At 35.9% G+C, this 16372-nt stretch overlaps 4 protein-coding genes across 4 annotated transcripts; 3 read left to right on the top strand and 1 right to left on the bottom strand.

The window, feature by feature from the left end:
- Window positions 1–947: 947 nt before the first annotated feature.
- Window positions 948–4739, top strand: GCK72_012549 (uncharacterized protein; the record flags this gene model as incomplete). The annotated part of the gene is made up of 8 exons (XM_053729204.1): window positions 948–1077; window positions 1123–1354; window positions 1400–1478; window positions 1929–2034; window positions 2080–2156; window positions 2200–2705; window positions 4393–4466; window positions 4516–4739. The coding sequence occupies 8 exons, from the start codon at window positions 948–950 to the stop codon at window positions 4737–4739; spliced, it is 1428 nt and encodes a 475-aa protein (XP_053583976.1).
- Window positions 4740–5881: 1142 nt separating this feature from the next.
- Window positions 5882–7376, bottom strand: GCK72_012548 (uncharacterized protein; the record flags this gene model as incomplete). The annotated part of the gene is made up of 6 exons (XM_003096127.2): window positions 5882–6430; window positions 6487–6566; window positions 6620–6728; window positions 6772–6847; window positions 6899–7139; window positions 7247–7376. 6 exons carry the CDS (start codon window positions 7374–7376, stop codon window positions 5882–5884), a joined length of 1185 nt encoding a protein of 394 aa, XP_003096175.2.
- Window positions 7377–7699: 323 nt separating this feature from the next.
- Window positions 7700–9312, top strand: GCK72_012547 (uncharacterized protein; the record flags this gene model as incomplete). The annotated part of the gene is made up of 6 exons (XM_003088705.2): window positions 7700–7829; window positions 8075–8315; window positions 8367–8442; window positions 8486–8594; window positions 8647–8726; window positions 8779–9312. The coding sequence occupies 6 exons, from the start codon at window positions 7700–7702 to the stop codon at window positions 9310–9312; spliced, it is 1170 nt and encodes a 389-aa protein (XP_003088753.2).
- Window positions 9313–10468: 1156 nt separating this feature from the next.
- Window positions 10469–10835, top strand: GCK72_012546 (uncharacterized protein; the record flags this gene model as incomplete). The annotated part of the gene is made up of 2 exons (XM_003096111.2): window positions 10469–10538; window positions 10597–10835. The coding sequence occupies 2 exons, from the start codon at window positions 10469–10471 to the stop codon at window positions 10833–10835; spliced, it is 309 nt and encodes a 102-aa protein (XP_003096159.2).
- Window positions 10836–16372: the final 5537 nt, after the last annotated feature.

The following is a 16372-nucleotide window of genomic DNA, read 5'->3' as shown; positions in this document are numbered from 1 at the left end:
CCCTGTGTCCCAATAGCAGAAGAGAAATAAGAAGCAGTGAATATTTTCTACCAGCTCATCCTATTTATCACTGAATCACATCTATGGGTTACACATAATTAAACTATTTCAGTTCTACTACTTATAAACATTTGTTTGACTTGAAGTAATCGGTTGAAGTAATCGGTTGGAATAATCCGTATACATAAGTGTTCAAAAGTTCACCATGTTATCCACCACTAGAAACGAATGGAAATGGAGTGTGGACTAGGAATTCCATCTTAGTTACAGTTCTCAAATCTTCCGAACAGAACGCAATCATTCTTATATATAAAAGACAAGTGGGCGTTGTCTGAGGCACTGTCCGCAGCGGTTTTGGAAAGAGAAGAGAAACTGAGCCAGTGGGCAAAACCGAACTGGCGTGCTTTGGACAACGACCGCCCCTTTAGACCACTCGGCCATGCGGGCACATTCGAAAGTCAATGATCACGTGAAGGAAGAGAGACCAGCCTGCTCAACCGCCGAAGGCGGGGGAGACAGGCTGGTAATTAATACACTGCGATATACGGAGTCATAAGAAAGATAACTGAAATAGTGATTAATAAAAACTGTCATTTTTTGTTTCATGTTGAGAGGAATCTCTACTGATTATTGTTTCATGATTAAAGAAGGATGGCGAAAAACTTCTACATAGGTTCAAACACAATTAATATTTCTGTTTCTGTAATCCATTATTTAAAATTTCGGATGACTAATATTACTAATACAATCCCATTTCTTTGCGAAACTTGAAAAAAGTTAAATTAAAAAAAAACTTGAACTTTCAAATTTTTTTGGTTTTGCGCGTGTTCTGCTTTCTTATCTTATCTTTTGAATCTCATCATCCACGTCTCTCCTCCCATCAAAAAAAAACAAAACAAGTTATTGCCAAGTGGAATTCGAATTGGTTTCAATCCACAATAATCGAAATGGATAAAAATCGGAAATTTCAATGGATTTGCCTCATTTTCGTCATCAGTCAACACACTGTCATTTGCCAGAAATTGACTGAAAAGGAGAATTTGATGAGGTTGAAGGATTGTGGCAAACAGTTTCTTCGTGAGTTTGAGTTACAGAAGGGTATATAAAACTAAACTTTTGTAGCCCACCCATCGGAAAACGAGAACGGTGTCGAATTCAACTATACAAATCTAACCTCTGGCTGGCTTCTGTGGACATCTCAAATACTTCCAAAAGAAAATCTTTCATATGACTACATACAGTCCGCGGCGTTTCCGATATCCAATAGACACGTCTTCACTTCTTCTCAATTAGTTCTGAACAAAGACAAGAAATGGGCGGTGGATGGAGCAGAGTTCAAAGAGTGTAATAACGGGTAAGCTGTGGAAACATTTCTTTTCGCGATTTTTCTCATTTTCAGCCAGGCAGACCTTCCGGATAATGTTGCTAAAAATTTGACAGTTTCCCTTGCAAAGAACAAATCAATTAAAGTTTTGAGGGTAAGTTGTACAGTACCGTTCAGTAATATATACAATTTGGCCTCTTTCAGTTGAAAATGACTAATTTGAGAGGGTGTTACGGTATCACTGATTGTCCCGAAAAGTAGATTATGTATACACCATACAGAAAAAAGGTAAAGCTTCATTTTTGTAGTTGACAACTTTTTTGTACGGAGTCTCCCTAGCGAGTTAGAGGACAGCCTAAAAATGACACTATTTTGCATTGAAATGGGACGATTTGAGGGAGAAATTACTTTGTCGATATGTAATTTGTTGGAGAGTGTCCGTACAGAAAGCTGTCAACTTCAAAGATGAAGCCCTACATTTGTTCTGTATGAATTATACATAGTTTACTTTGTGGAACAATCACTAATACAGTAACACCCTCTCAAATTGGTCATTTTCAACTGAAAAAGGCCATATTGTATATCTATGCTCTTATAATTTTAGGGTCGAATGTTTGACTGTAATAGAGGTGACTTTCCCACCATGTATACTCCTCTGCTACTGGAAACTGAGCCACTGGATCTCACAAGTATTCCCTGTTTGGCGGATGGTATGTTGTCTTTTTTAGTTTATATGTTTCATCTCTTGTTTCCAGAATCTGACATCAAAATTGGTGCCGAAGTTCATGCTTATGGATTAGACGGAGGTGTTATGAAGCATCACAATATCACGGTAAATAGATGAATCTTGATAAAAACAAGAAAAAGATTTTCAGGTCGATGTATACACCAAAGATTTGACAGAAGGAACCTGGGTTTACACGAGGCCCCCTTACCGAGCTGCAAGTGATCGCGGTGGTCCTCTTGTTATGAATGTGAACGGGAAAGCAACAGTGATCGGATTGAAAGCATCGCCTGCCACTGATAATTCAAAAGGAAACTACTTCTTCAGTATGCCAAAACTTCGAGATGAGATTTGTGAATATTCTGGAGTCTGTTTCGTGAAGAACTTCACTGAGGCCCTTGCGAAGATATCAACAACAGAAGCACCAGTAACGAAGGCTCCAGAAGACAGTGGAACACCTAGACGCCCGTCTCCAGATGCCCATGAACCAAAAGAACGGAAGAGACCAACATATTCGGAAGGAGTCGAGCCGGAGGAGAGTGGATCAGATGAGGATGAAGAAGATACTGACATATTGCTCTCTAAAGACTTCTTCACTGGAGTAACAAGACGGAAAAATCTGAACATTTTTATTATTGTCTTTGTATTTGTATTTTTGTTAGTTTAAAATAAAGTAAATAGTAGGGGTGGTTTTAAATTTTGTAGAGGAGTACATGATATAACAACAGTAAGAAAAGAATTTCAAGTACTGTTTCAAGTTTGAATCATGAATTATAGTTATTCATTAATGAATGATCGAGAAGATTAGTTTAGTAGCTTTCTCTGCTTTCTTTCATTAGTTTAGTAGCTTTCAGTTAATTTTAGAAGAACAAGAATGTTTCAGTAGGAATACGCCCACTCCCGCGCAAGATCAACCAAATGAGGAAATAATCTTAAATCCAACCTGAAACCAAAAAAGGAAGCAAAGAGACACATCGAATCAACATCACATCAAAGGTGGCATAACTTTTTCGAATCTTCAATTGATTTTGAAGCGGGAAACGCTAGTTTCTATTTTTCGCACTCATTACGGATCGTTGATCTCTGGAGGACATGATACGTAGAAAAACTATCGGTCACCTAAAAAATGTCCCTTCTTTCTCAATCTCTATGAAAAAAACTGTTACAACGAAGATATGATAATGAGATAGAATTCGGAACCTGTTTGTGACCGATTACACAAATAAGATTTTTCGTAATAATGTGAGTTTGTCGAAACAGGTCAATATTGAAAAGTTATTCTATAAAACGCGTTTGAAAGATATAGTGTAAAAAAAGAAGTTTCGAGAAGGATTTTCGCGAGCAAAAACGCAAGTGCGGCAGAAGATTGTGGGCGGATCTTAAACTGAAAGCGGCGCGGATCATTTTCCCAACGGTTTTCTAATGAGCAACATTGAATTTAGGATAAACTCGTATTCTTATTGACTAAACACGAAAAATATACAAATACATAGCAAAAAAACATTTAAAACATTGATTAAAATACGAGTTTATCTCACAATTCAATGTTGCCGGGTAAAAAATAGTACGGAGCCACGTGGAGATTAAGCTCCGCCCACAACTCACTGCGGCACTTGCTTTTCAGCCCGCGTAATTTTTTTTGAAAGTTTGTCGAAACTTCATTTTTTCATAGTCACTGTTATCTGAACAAGAGTCTCAAGTTTTCTACAACAATTTGCTCATCGTTATGACTTGAGATTAGAAATTGACAATGGGAGAACAAATTAATGATACAGTATTGAAAACAACAAATCTTTTCCTAAAAATCTGTATTTTGATACAGGAAAAAATGCAAAAATTATTTTGTTTTTGAGAAATTTATTAGTCTATCTAATATTTAAAAAAATGTCGCTAAAGGGGTAAATCTCTTCTCTACTTCAAAACAGTGAGACTGTATTAACTTAGCAACTAGTGAAACGGAGCCTCGTGAATGGTACATAACTACAATTGTCAAACTTCTTATCGTTATTTTAGCTTTATTTATGCGGTACGAACCAATAGAATTGATGAATGTTACAGAAAACTTTTATAAACCTTGGACAAATTACCAGTGAGTTCTACGTCAAAATAGGAAAAGTAGTCTTTCAGTAAAACACAGTACATATGTATTGCATCAAACATTTCCGGCTCCAAAAAATCTATATTATTATATTCAGTTGTGAATCAAATCAGTATTGGTGAAGTTATTTCTTTCACACCTCATACGGTTTGTACGAAAACACATAACAAAATCAATATCTGACAACCTTGTGTCCTAAAAAACGCGTATTTTCTGCAATAAACTTGTTTTCGGAGTTTTATGTAGGTATACCACAACATCTACATTGCAACCTCTATATAAAGCGGCATATAATCATGCTATATTTCTGATTCCATTCGGTTAGACTGAAAAAGAAACTCACGTCAGGAATACCACTTTGATTTTCAGATGGAAAAACGGCTGCCCGCTTGAAATCCCGTGGACTGAGTGAGAAGACATCTGATGAGTTGGAAAAGATCTACAAGGAATATCAAAAAGAGAAAAGCGACAAGGCGTATTATCGTTATGAGGACTTAAGAAAGAAATTGGTGCGCTCAATGTCAGCGGCGGACAGAAAAATATATCGAGGTTATACAGGACAGGGCGATAATGGTAATGGATGGAATTATTGATTGAATGTATTTGGAATTGATAAAGTTAAACATATTTGTTTGAATTTGGTTTTTTCTGTAGGATTATTTGCATATATTCGGAAACTGGAAATGTATCAATATTGTTCTTGATTGTGTGTTGAAAATTTATCACTGTTTTGAAACTGCAATATGTTCAAGGTTTTATGAATGAAGTTGATGTATACGATTAAAAATCAACGCGTGTCACAGAATATCGACTCAGAATGAATAATTTTACCTTATCATAGTGTTGTGACATCAAATTGGAAACAAAAACATAGTTTCATCATTATGATAACTTTGGGAATTCTAAAATAACTTTTTATTCTGAAGAAAGTAATTAAAACGGAACTTACAGTATCAACATTTGTTAACTTGCCGGTTTTTATTTTCAGAAGAAACGTCTCTAGCTAATTTAACTATGAAATCTTTAAAATCCTAAACAAATGGAGTTACTGAAAAGCTTCAATCATTTACAGTCAGAGTTTTTAGATTACTAGATTACATGCATACATTTTTATTCCATTCTCACAAGTAGAGTTCCTAATCATCAGTTTGTGATTTTAAATACGAGACTAATGACGTAAAATGATTATAAAAATAAATTCAAAACAGTGCGATAATGAAAAGTGTAAATCACTCAGTTTAACCTGATTTCGTCATTTTTCATAATGACTTGAAACGTTATTCACAACCAATCGATGTTTTTTTCAAAATTTTTCTTAAGAGTTTCATATATTCCGTATTGTAAGCAATCCCACAGTACTACCTTTAAACATAAGCTGGTTTGTAAAAACAGTAAGTTTTTGATTTAACGATAATAGAATTACCATTGAAACCAAACATTTATAGAACCTGTTTCAGTAAACTCTCATCTATTTTGATTCACTTTCGGTTTCGATGCAATAGGTGTTTTCTTTGTTGATGACTCTTTTGTACGAGACCTCACTGAAAAGTTACAAATTGACAAAAGGGTTCCCCTTCGAATCGCATGCTTTTCAATGTAAAGTAGTGAGATTTTGGAGTTGTATAAATTAATGAACTGTAACTTTCAGTAAACTCTCGTACAAAACTAGAAAAGTGACGCTCTGGATTTGATCTGAATTTTCGTTTTATGTTTTGATAAAATATGCTTATTTATTTCAAATCATCGATACCACAAATAGAAAAACAAATAAAAGTCCATGTTCCCCGAATCTCGTCCCTCTATTGAAATCCTTATCGAGGAGGATATCAGTGTCCTCCTCCTCATCTATTTCCGAATACGTTGGCTTCTTCTGTTCTTCTGATTCATCGGCATCTGGAGACGGTCGTCGAGGTATTTCACTGTCTTCTGAACCCGATCTTTGAGGTGTTCCATTGTTTCCTGGCCTTTTTGGGGTATTTTGTGAGAGCCCTCCGTCTTCTGGAGCCTTCGTTACTGGTGCTTCTGTTGTTGAAATCTTCGCCAGGGCCTCCGTGAAATTCTTCACAAAACAGACTCCAGAATGTTCACAAATCTCGTCTTGAAATACTGCCATGTTGTAGAAATAGTTTGTTCCATCCGGATCATTAACTGCAGCTCCTTTCAATCCGATTACTGTAGCTTTCCCGCTAACATCCATAACCAGAGGACCACCACGACTATTATCAGCGAAGTATCGAGGTTGCGTGCAGACCCATGTATTATCAGTTCTGTCCTTTAATTCGATCTGAAAAATCACCATTGCTTCCGGATTTTTTAAACGAAATTTTTGAAGGCACTCACCCTAAGTTTCCGGTGTGCCATTATATCTCCTTCTAACCCATAGGCATGAACTTCAGCATCTTGTTTGTATTTGATAGTTTCTGAAAAAGAAATCGCTGTGAACCACGGAGCATCAAAACTACAAACTACATACCATCATCTGCCAAGCATGGAATATTGGGAACAGTCAGTGGCTCAGTTTCTAGTAACAGAGGATGGTACGTTCTATTCAAGTCAGTTCTATCACATGCAAATATTCGACCCTGTAAACAATGAAATGAAGGGATTAAACATTCCAAGACTTACTTTTAACACTTCAACACGTCTTCCTCCAGATGAGACATTGAGGTTCTTCAAAGTGTTTTCCGGAACATCAACATAACTGAAAACAAAAACCAATCAGTTTTCTGGGTTACTGTAAACCTAAACTCACCCGATTTCTTTTTTACAACCTTTGTATGGAACGCCATCATAAGCCCATTTCTTTTCAGCTGTCAGAACTACTTGTGAAGAAGTGAAGATGTGTCTTTTGGATATCGGAAAAGCGGCAGATTTTTTGAAATCGAGTTCTTTTGTGTTCGGTAGTTGAGTGACCCATGAGAGCCAGACGGAGTTTCGGACGGTCTCGTTGGAATAGCCAATACTGACATTGCTTCCATTTTGGGATGGTTGAGCTGAAAATCATTCAATGCTTAAATACGACACACCCGAGTTCGATGTGCAGGTGCTCATAGTACTGTAGACCCCACGGATTCTGAATCCCACTGAAATTTTAACTCACGAAGAAATTGGTGTCCACAATCCCTCAATCTTATCAAATTCTCGTTTTCAGTCAATTTCTGGCAGATGACAACGTGTTGACTGATGACAAAAATGAGGAAAATCCATTGAAGATTCCGGTTTTTATCCATTTCGATTATTGTGGATGAAAATCAATTCAAATTCCACTTGGCAATAAATTGTTTTGTTTGTTTTTTCAGGGAGAGGAGGGACGTGGATGATGAAAGGTCAGAGATAAGAAAGTAGAGCGGAACACGCGGGAAATTTTCAAAAAATTGGACTTTTGTTTTGTGAAAAAATTATATTTGTATATTATTTTTATATTCCCGCGTGTTCTACTTTCTCATCTTATCTTTTGAATCTTATCATCCACGTCCCTCCTCTTTGAAAAAAACAAACAAAACAACTTATTGCCAAGTGGAATTCGAATTGATTTTCATCCACAATAATCGAAATGGATAAAAATCGGAATCTTCAATGGATTTTCCTCATTTTCGTCATCAGTCAATGCGTTGTCATCTGCCAGAAATTGAATGAGACCGAGAATTTGATAAGGTTGAGCACCTGTGGAAACGAGTTTCTTCGTGAGTTGAAATTTCAGTGGGATTCAGAATCAGAAGTGGTTCACAGTACTACTAGCACGGCACGCTCTTTACAACCGCGCTCTATCGAAACCGAAGAAAATTGTGTGCGAAATTGAGAGACACAGAGAAAAAGATACATTTCTCAGAGGGTTTTCGGTGGAGCGCAGTTCTATGAACTGTGCCGAGCTAATGTGTGTACGTGCACATCTAACTCTAGTGTGTTGTAAACGTTGCATAATTTTCAGCTCAACCGTCTCAAGACGAAAACGGTGTCAATATTGACTATTTCAACGAGACCGTCCGAAAATCCTTTTGGCTTTCATGGGCCACTCAACCAAATGGCTCAACAGTACTCCATTTCAAGCAGTCCGCAGCGTTTCCAATATCCAATAGACATGTCTTTACTTCTTCTCAAGTAGTTCTGACAGCCAACAAGACATGGGCTCTGGATGGTCTACCATTTGAAAATTGTAATGAGACGATAGAGTAAGTTTAAGTATACGGTAACCCAGAAAGCTGAATAATTCTTGTTTTCAGTTATGCAGATGTTCCGGATCACATTTTGAAAAACCTCGTCGTCTCATTTGGAGGAAGACGTGTTGAAGTGTTGAGAGTAAGTCTTGAAATGTTTCATCTCTTTTTCCCATTGTTTTCAGGGTCGAATGCTTGTATGTCCCAAAAATAACTTTCATATCATGTACACTCCATTGTTACTGGAAACTGAGCCTCTGAGTTTTCTCAGTATTCCATGCTTGGCAGATGATAGTATGTAGTTTGTAGTTTTTATGCTCTGTGATTCACAAAAATCCCTTTTCAGATTCTATCGAATTCAAACAAGATGCTGAAGTTCATGCCTATGGATTAGAAGGACTGATCATGACACATCGGAAAGTTAAAGTGAGTGCTTACAGAATGTGAACATCTCGAAGCAATGGTGATTTTTTTTCAGATCGAAACAAAAATATATCATAAAACATGGATTCATACGTTTCCTCGGTACAAATATGCAGATAGTCGTGGAGGTCCTCTAGTGCTGAATGTTAGCGGTAAAGCTACAGTAATCGGATTGAATGCAGCTGGTAGTGATGAGTACACCGAAAATTATTACTACAACATGGTGGTACTTCAAGACAAGATTTGTGAATATTCTGGAGTCTGTTTTGTGAAGAACTTCACTGAAGCCCTTGCGAAGTTATCGGCTACAGAAGCACCACTAACGAAGGCTCCAGAAGACGGAGGGCTCTCACAAAATACCCCAAATAGAGCAGGAAACAATGGAACACCTCAAAGACAGTCTCCAGATGCCCATGAACCAAAAGAACGGAAGAGACCAACGTATTCGGAAGGAGTCGAGCCGGAGGAGAGTGGATCGGATGAGGATGAGGACACTGATATCCTCCTCGATAAGGATTTCAATAGAGGGACGAGATTCGGGGAACATGGACTTTCCCTTGTTTTTCTAGTTGTGGTAATATTGGTTTGAAATAAATAACAATATTTGTATTTTTCAACAAATAATAGAAAAAAGTTGTTCATATCGTGATTTAAAAAAAAATAGTCTGTTTCGAACATTCCATTTCAATTTCTTTGAAAAGCTTTTCTCAATGGTCCTGCGTACCGGATATGTTCGCTTCTTCTGGTTTCAGATTAAATTTCACCTTATTATCTTTTGTAAACCAGTGATTCTCTTGTTTCGTCACGCGGCCCGTTTCCTACAAAAACGTGTTTTCTTTCGAAAATTAATTGACAGAGAGCTGGTCTCGTTTGAAACTTGAGTCTATAATGCCAACGTATCGAAAAAATTATTCCCGATGACAAATACTAGAAAGGAATAAAACTACGATAACAGATTTATGGAGGGACATAAAAGTTTCATGATAACCCGTGCCTTGAATAAAACGAATTGATAAAAGTGGATAAAAGTGGAATTTCGAGAAACAGAAGAAAAACAAATTATTATGTTTCTGGAACGTCACAAAGATTGACACAATTGAAACAAATTATTAAGTTCAAGATATTAGAATACAAATTTCACACTAAAAACGAGTAGTGCGTATGTATTTTCTGCTGAAAAAAATTTGAATAGGGAGCAAACGTAGACCGAAACTTCTGAGAATACAAATTGAAAAAAAATGTTTCAGAATTTCTTTTTTTTTAAATAATTACACAGAGCAGCATTGTTTTTTAACTGTTTTTTTTGTATGCCGCCGATCCAACCGCCCTGTCCTTGTAGACCATTTTTCCATGTATTGCTGCAAAATGTATTCATCCTAAGTTCCACAGTAATGGAATGACGGAAGTCGGAAGAAAAATTTTAAAAAAGGAAGTGGGAAATCGGAATTCCGCACAGTTCTGATATGCACTTTTTGTTTTTTTTTTGCCTGAAGATGACTTCGGCTTAATAATTTGTTCTAATTATGTCAATCTTTGCGACGTTCCAGAAACATAAAAAGTTATGTTTCTCAAAATTTATATAAGTACCACACTTACCCATCCGTTTTGTTATTGTGTCTTGTCATACTGAAACTTTATGTCCCTCCATAAATCTGTGATCGGAGTTTTATTTCTTTCCAATAAAATCACAACTTGTACATTCATATATAAAGCTACACCTACATTCCCATTCAACCTACCGAAAAATGATGAAACTATTCTTTCTCCTCGCTCTTTCTTTCTACTTGACTCATGCTCTTTATCAAATGCGTTTCTGTAAGTACACCGCCTATCCCTCAATCAATTATCTAATTAACTAATTACTCACTTCCAGCTGAAGAAATTGCATCCCGACTGAGATCCGATGGAATGAGTGGGAAAAGTGTTGATGCATTGGTCAAGATTTACAAGGATTTCAGAAGTAGAGAAGCGCAAATCAATGCGGGAACCTTGAGGACCACCATTAATGATGAAGTACTTGTCTATCTGAAGCAGAGAGATGCATTGCTGACATCAGTGTCAGGGAAGGAACGGAAGATTTTTTGGGATCGAGTTTCTTCGAGAAATCCTTAGGAACAGGTAGCACGTGGAGATTATCAATTTATGTGTGATACGCATGATATGGAATCAATGAAACACAAATGTGGGTTATGTTTCAATAAATGTTTATCAACCTTCCGGTAGTTTTTAATCCAATAGTTTGTACAACAGTAGAAAAACTAGTGAGCTCGGTTTCATCCCTGTACATATCATACAACAATCGCTAAACTTTTTGTTTATTTTTTAAATAGGAATAGAATCAATTTCTACCGTTAACGTGTTAAGTAGAAATAACATCATTTTTCTTAAATTTAACAGACAAACTGCTTTGACAGAGTTCGATACAGATAAGCATCTCTCATTTCGTAACTCCCCCGCACGAGTTCGTGAACCGATAAGAACAATACGTCGAGTCGGAAAGCTGTGAACGGTAAATGTGATCTACAGTTCCAAGGAATTCCTGTAAATGTTAAAGTAACATTTGGATTATTCTTGGGAAGTAGTGTATTAAGAAAGCAATATGTAGTTAATTGGAAAGCAATATGTAGTTAATTGGAGGAAGGAAGGGAAATAATTTCCACAGAATGATGAATTATTATTCTGGAACTGACACACTAGTAATCAAAACGGAGAATGTTAAAGGTTATTATTTTATTTTTTTCTACAATGAAACTATGTACTGTAATTATTGAAACAATTATATTCATATTGTCCTGAAGACTTCCGGGTAAATCGGATTGATGGAGAATTGTTGTTTTAATTTTAAAACTCAAACAAAAGTAAATCAAACTCATTACCCCTTCAAAGTGTGTCGATTTTTGATTTATTAGATTATATTTTGAAAACAATTATTTAACAGCTATTTTCATGTTCCCCATTGATGCTTCCGGGCGAATCTGATTGATAGAGGATTTAAAAATTCTGGACCACAAGTTTTTGAGGGTCAATTGTCTTCTCAACGTTGAAACATTCCGTTTGTTGCAAAACAGATAAGACAGTTGAATTATCAATGGTATTGATATAATATCTAATCCACAGAAGAAGGAGAGCATCTTAATATTTTGAAATTTGAATATGCCAATAATTGTTGTAATCAGACAACTTACGATCTCCGTATACTTTTGGAAGCAATAACAATATACAATAAAACAGGTAACATGCAGCTAAAATCTGTGACTGTCATGTTGAATAACTTGGGATCCTTACAATTTTACTCGAGACAACTGCCATTGTCTGATAGAGCACATATTTATGTGGCTTAAACTCTATTATTGAAGGTAGGGCTCCCAACTTTCGAATTCTTATAACAATTGGAATATACAAAACAGCGGAGGCGAAGAGTATTATGTTGATCGCAATGTAAAAGATCTGAAAAAATGAAAAATTTCTGGATATGTTCATATGTTCCGTTCTCAGTACATTATAAAACGAATAACTTGTTTCTCTTATTGTTAAATGATCTATCACTCCTATTGAATCTAATGAACTCGCAGGAATTATTAAGGTACAAATTAACCAGTATCCGATGGGTATAAAACAGCAAAATAGAAAAATGCAATCCCAAACGGTGCTTGTTGTAGATTGTTTCCAGTTGAGAATCTTCGCAGACGCAGGATAAAAATATAATAAGAATCGTTGAATAGCCAACAACGAAAGCATGATGTGATAGGCATTTGTATAAAGCACTAGGCCCACTACAGCAAACATCAGCATGTCGAGTTGTAGTATACCCTCCGGACCAACAGGATGTTTCCTGTCAAAATTTTCTTAGGTACGTTTTTTCTTATCATACATACATGAAACTTGTTTTGCTTGGTGAAACAATGTAATAGACGAGACAACAGATTGTTAGAAGCAGAAACAAGTAAAATAAAATTATAGTTTTGTGAAAGTGGCTAATTATAGGAAAGACAGATGTCTGAAAATGAATATTCGTTCTTACTATGCCACTAAACTAACCAATTCATCTCGTTTCTTATTGATTTTGAAAACTAAAAGAAACAATGGAAAGACAACAATCAAAAGTATAATTGTAAAAGTAATTACAAATACGAAAAGAAGAAGAAATATTACAGTTACAACGCCCCTGACACTGAAGGGGTCAATAGTAATAGGGTTCACCATGCCTAGTAGAATGAAAGAGAGCCCTGAAAAATTTCTTGAGAAGTAATATCACCTGCTCACTCTACCTGATTCTAAGTACCAAAGTATGCGTTTAGCTAACATTTACATCAGGAAGTTAGTTAACAATGTCACTCCTCAAATCAACAAAAAATTGTGCTCATGAATTTTTAGGAGTAAACTGTCCGAAACATTTCCGACCAAAACTGAGAAAAATGTTGTGTGAAATTGAGAAATCCAAAAAATGGATAGTGCTTCAGGGAACTCTGGTGGAGCGCAGCTGTGGAAATATCGCTGCGCAAACTCAAAATCGATTATTTGATGTCACTAATCAGTATTCTTTTTTTACTCAATGCACTTAAAATTTGATACATTTCATTTTTTCAATTCATCGTTTTTGTTTTTATTTTCGAATTCAAATGTTTACTCTGAAAGATTTATGAGAACAATTTCTCGCAGATTTAAGGCGTGACGTTGTTAACTGACGTCCTGATAGCTAAACATATACGCATTATTTGGTACTTAGAATCAGAAAGAATGAGCAGGTGATATTATTTCTCATAAAGTTTTTCAAGGCTCTCCCTCATTCTACTACCTTTGTGACATGGAAAACCCTACTACCACTGACCCGTTAAGCGTCCCATTATTTCTTCTAGTTTTCAAAATTAATAAGAAACGAGATGAATCGGTTAGTTTGGTGGCATAGTAAGAACGAATATTCATTTTCAGACATCTGTCTTTCCTATAATTAGCCACTTTCACAAAACTATAATTATATTTTACTTGTTTCTGCTTCTATCAATCTGTTGTCTCGTCTATTACATTGTTTCGCCAATCAAATCAAGTTTCTTGTACGTATGATCAGAAAAACGCTCCTAAGAAAATTTTTTCAGAGACAGTTCTATCCCTGAAGCTACACTACAATACTTAATACTACTGATTGCTCTACTAGGCCTTGTGATTTATACAAATGTCCATTACATCATGCTCTCGTTGTTGGCTATTCAACGATTCATACTATATTTTTATCCGGCGTCTGCGAAGATTTTCAACTGGAAACAATCTACAACGAGCACAGTTTGGGATTGCATCTTTCTATTTTGCTGTTTTATACCCATCGGATTCTGGATTATCTTAATGATCCCTGCGAGTCCAATAGGATCACTAGAACGAAGAGACTGGTTAAAACTACAAAAACAAACATGTGGTTTCATATTGTACTGAGAACAAAACACACATATTCAGAATTTTTCCATTTTTTTAGATCTTTTACATTGCGATCAACATAATACTCTTCGCCTCCGCTGCTTTGTATATTCCAATTTTATAAGCATTCGAAAGTTGGGAGCCCTACCTTCAATAATAGCGTTTAAGCTACATAAATATGTGCTCTATCAGACAGTGGCAGTTGTTTCGAGTAAAATTGTAAGGTTCCCAAGTGATTCCATATGACAGTCACAAATTTTAGCTGCACGTTATCTGCAGTATTGTATATGTATATTGTTTCCGATTACTTAATGAGAGCGTAAGTTGTCTGATTACAACAATCATTGGCATTGTCAACCTTCAAAAAATAAAGAGAAGACTGAAGTCGTATTTTTTAATTTCAGACTCCGATTTCTCAGATGATTCTGAAACTTTTTTCTCATTGACACTTGTGCTAAAATTGATTAGAATTTTTGTCCGAGAGGACTACACGGCCGCGCTGAAAAACTCTTCCACTAAGACTCCTTTTGAGCCAGGAGAACGGGAATTGTCGCGTTTAGACCAATTTTTAGAGTGTTCTTCGATTATATAAGTTTCTTAAAATTGACTGAAGTCTCATAATCTGAAGTAATTAAAAATAAGTCTTCAGACCTCCTATATGCTGTTCCCATTCTTCTGTGGATTTGATATTATATCAATACCATTGATAGTTCAACTGTCTTATCTGTTTTGCAACAAACGGAATGTTTCAACTTTGAGAAGACAATTGACCCTCGAAAACTTGTGGTCCAGAATTTTCAAATCGTCCATCAATCAGATTCATCCCGACGCATCCCGGGCGATATGAAAATAGTTGTTTCAATAATTTTATTCAAAATATATTCTGATAAATAAATAAAAAATCGACATGCTTTGAAGGTGTAATCAGTTTGATTTACTATTGTTTGAGCTTTAAAATTAAAACAAAAATTCATAAAATGTCCAATTCCAAAACATTCATTTTAAAAAGTTATTTGTGCTGGATTTGCAGACATATGTGTGCCGTTACATTATACAAAACTGGATATTGTTGCATAACTAGTCTACAGAACACTCGGGAAAAGTGGGCGTTTATAGAATTCTTCTATGAGTAACACTTTTCAAATAAGTAACTTATGAGGAGGTTTTCTCTCACAAAAAGAAGTAGCAACTTCAGAGTTCCTCACTCGCTATAGTTGTTTTTACATAACACCTGTGACAGACTCGAAATAGCTTTGACTACCACTCAATGAGTATTATTCAGAACAGAGTTCAAAAAACCAACTCTGAAGAGGTAAATCATATTTCCAAGTTTACTTCTGACGCTGTTTTTTTTAGTTAACAACGTCACGCCTCAAATGAACAAAAAAATTTGCTTATAAATCTTTCAAAGTAAACTGTCCACCGGAATTGATTAAGAGAAAATTGTATTGAAAAATAAGAAACGTTGTATCATTACGGGAGTAGAGTGGTTGACTGATCATATTATCTGTTGAAACAATTAATCCAAATCCTAAAACTTAATACTCACAATCAGTCACTGAATAAAATAAGGGTTTCTAGAACCACAAGGCTCTTCGAAATGACTTTTCTAGGTTTACAAGGATTTAAGATTTCTTCAATGTAAACTGAAACTTTTCGAAGCACTAAATCATGTTATAAGGCCAACCAAAAATACCTTTTCTTTCAAAAGTTTTTAGCGCAGCAATGTTTCTACAATTATGTTCCGTCGGAATTCCCTGGAAAATGATCGATTTTCTCTGCGTTTCTCTGCGTTTTTAATTTTTTTTTCATCAATGATTGGTTGGCAAGAGGGAATCAAGTTAAAAAAAGAATAGGAATCGACAAAATGGATTCGGAGGATTTCATTCAAGATTTAAAAGAAAGTGGGTTAAACCGTAAGTTGGCAGCTATCTTAGCAGAGGAAATAACAGAAAAATGGGAATCCGACAGAAGAACTGCTGGAAGAGCTGTTAGGAAAGAAAGGCAGAAGATCAAACGTCGTATTAGGTCACAGAAGAAAAAATGGGAGATGGTGCAAGAGGAATTTCAAATTGCTAGGAAACGTAAGATGATGAGTCAAAGAAAAGCCAGGAAGTTATGTAGAAGAAAGATGAAGAAAGCGAAAGATCGACATTGGCTAAAGTTCCGAGAATTGAAGTACAAGTTCGTGTTTCGCAGTCAGATAATAACGCGGCAGCCAATCTTATGTGTTTCACCTGGTA

Source organism: Caenorhabditis remanei, chromosome IV (assembly GCF_010183535.1).
Source record: "Caenorhabditis remanei strain PX506 chromosome IV, whole genome shotgun sequence".
Lineage (NCBI taxonomy): Eukaryota > Metazoa > Nematoda > Chromadorea > Rhabditida > Rhabditidae > Caenorhabditis > Caenorhabditis remanei.
This window is presented reverse-complemented; position numbering and strand designations above follow the sequence as displayed.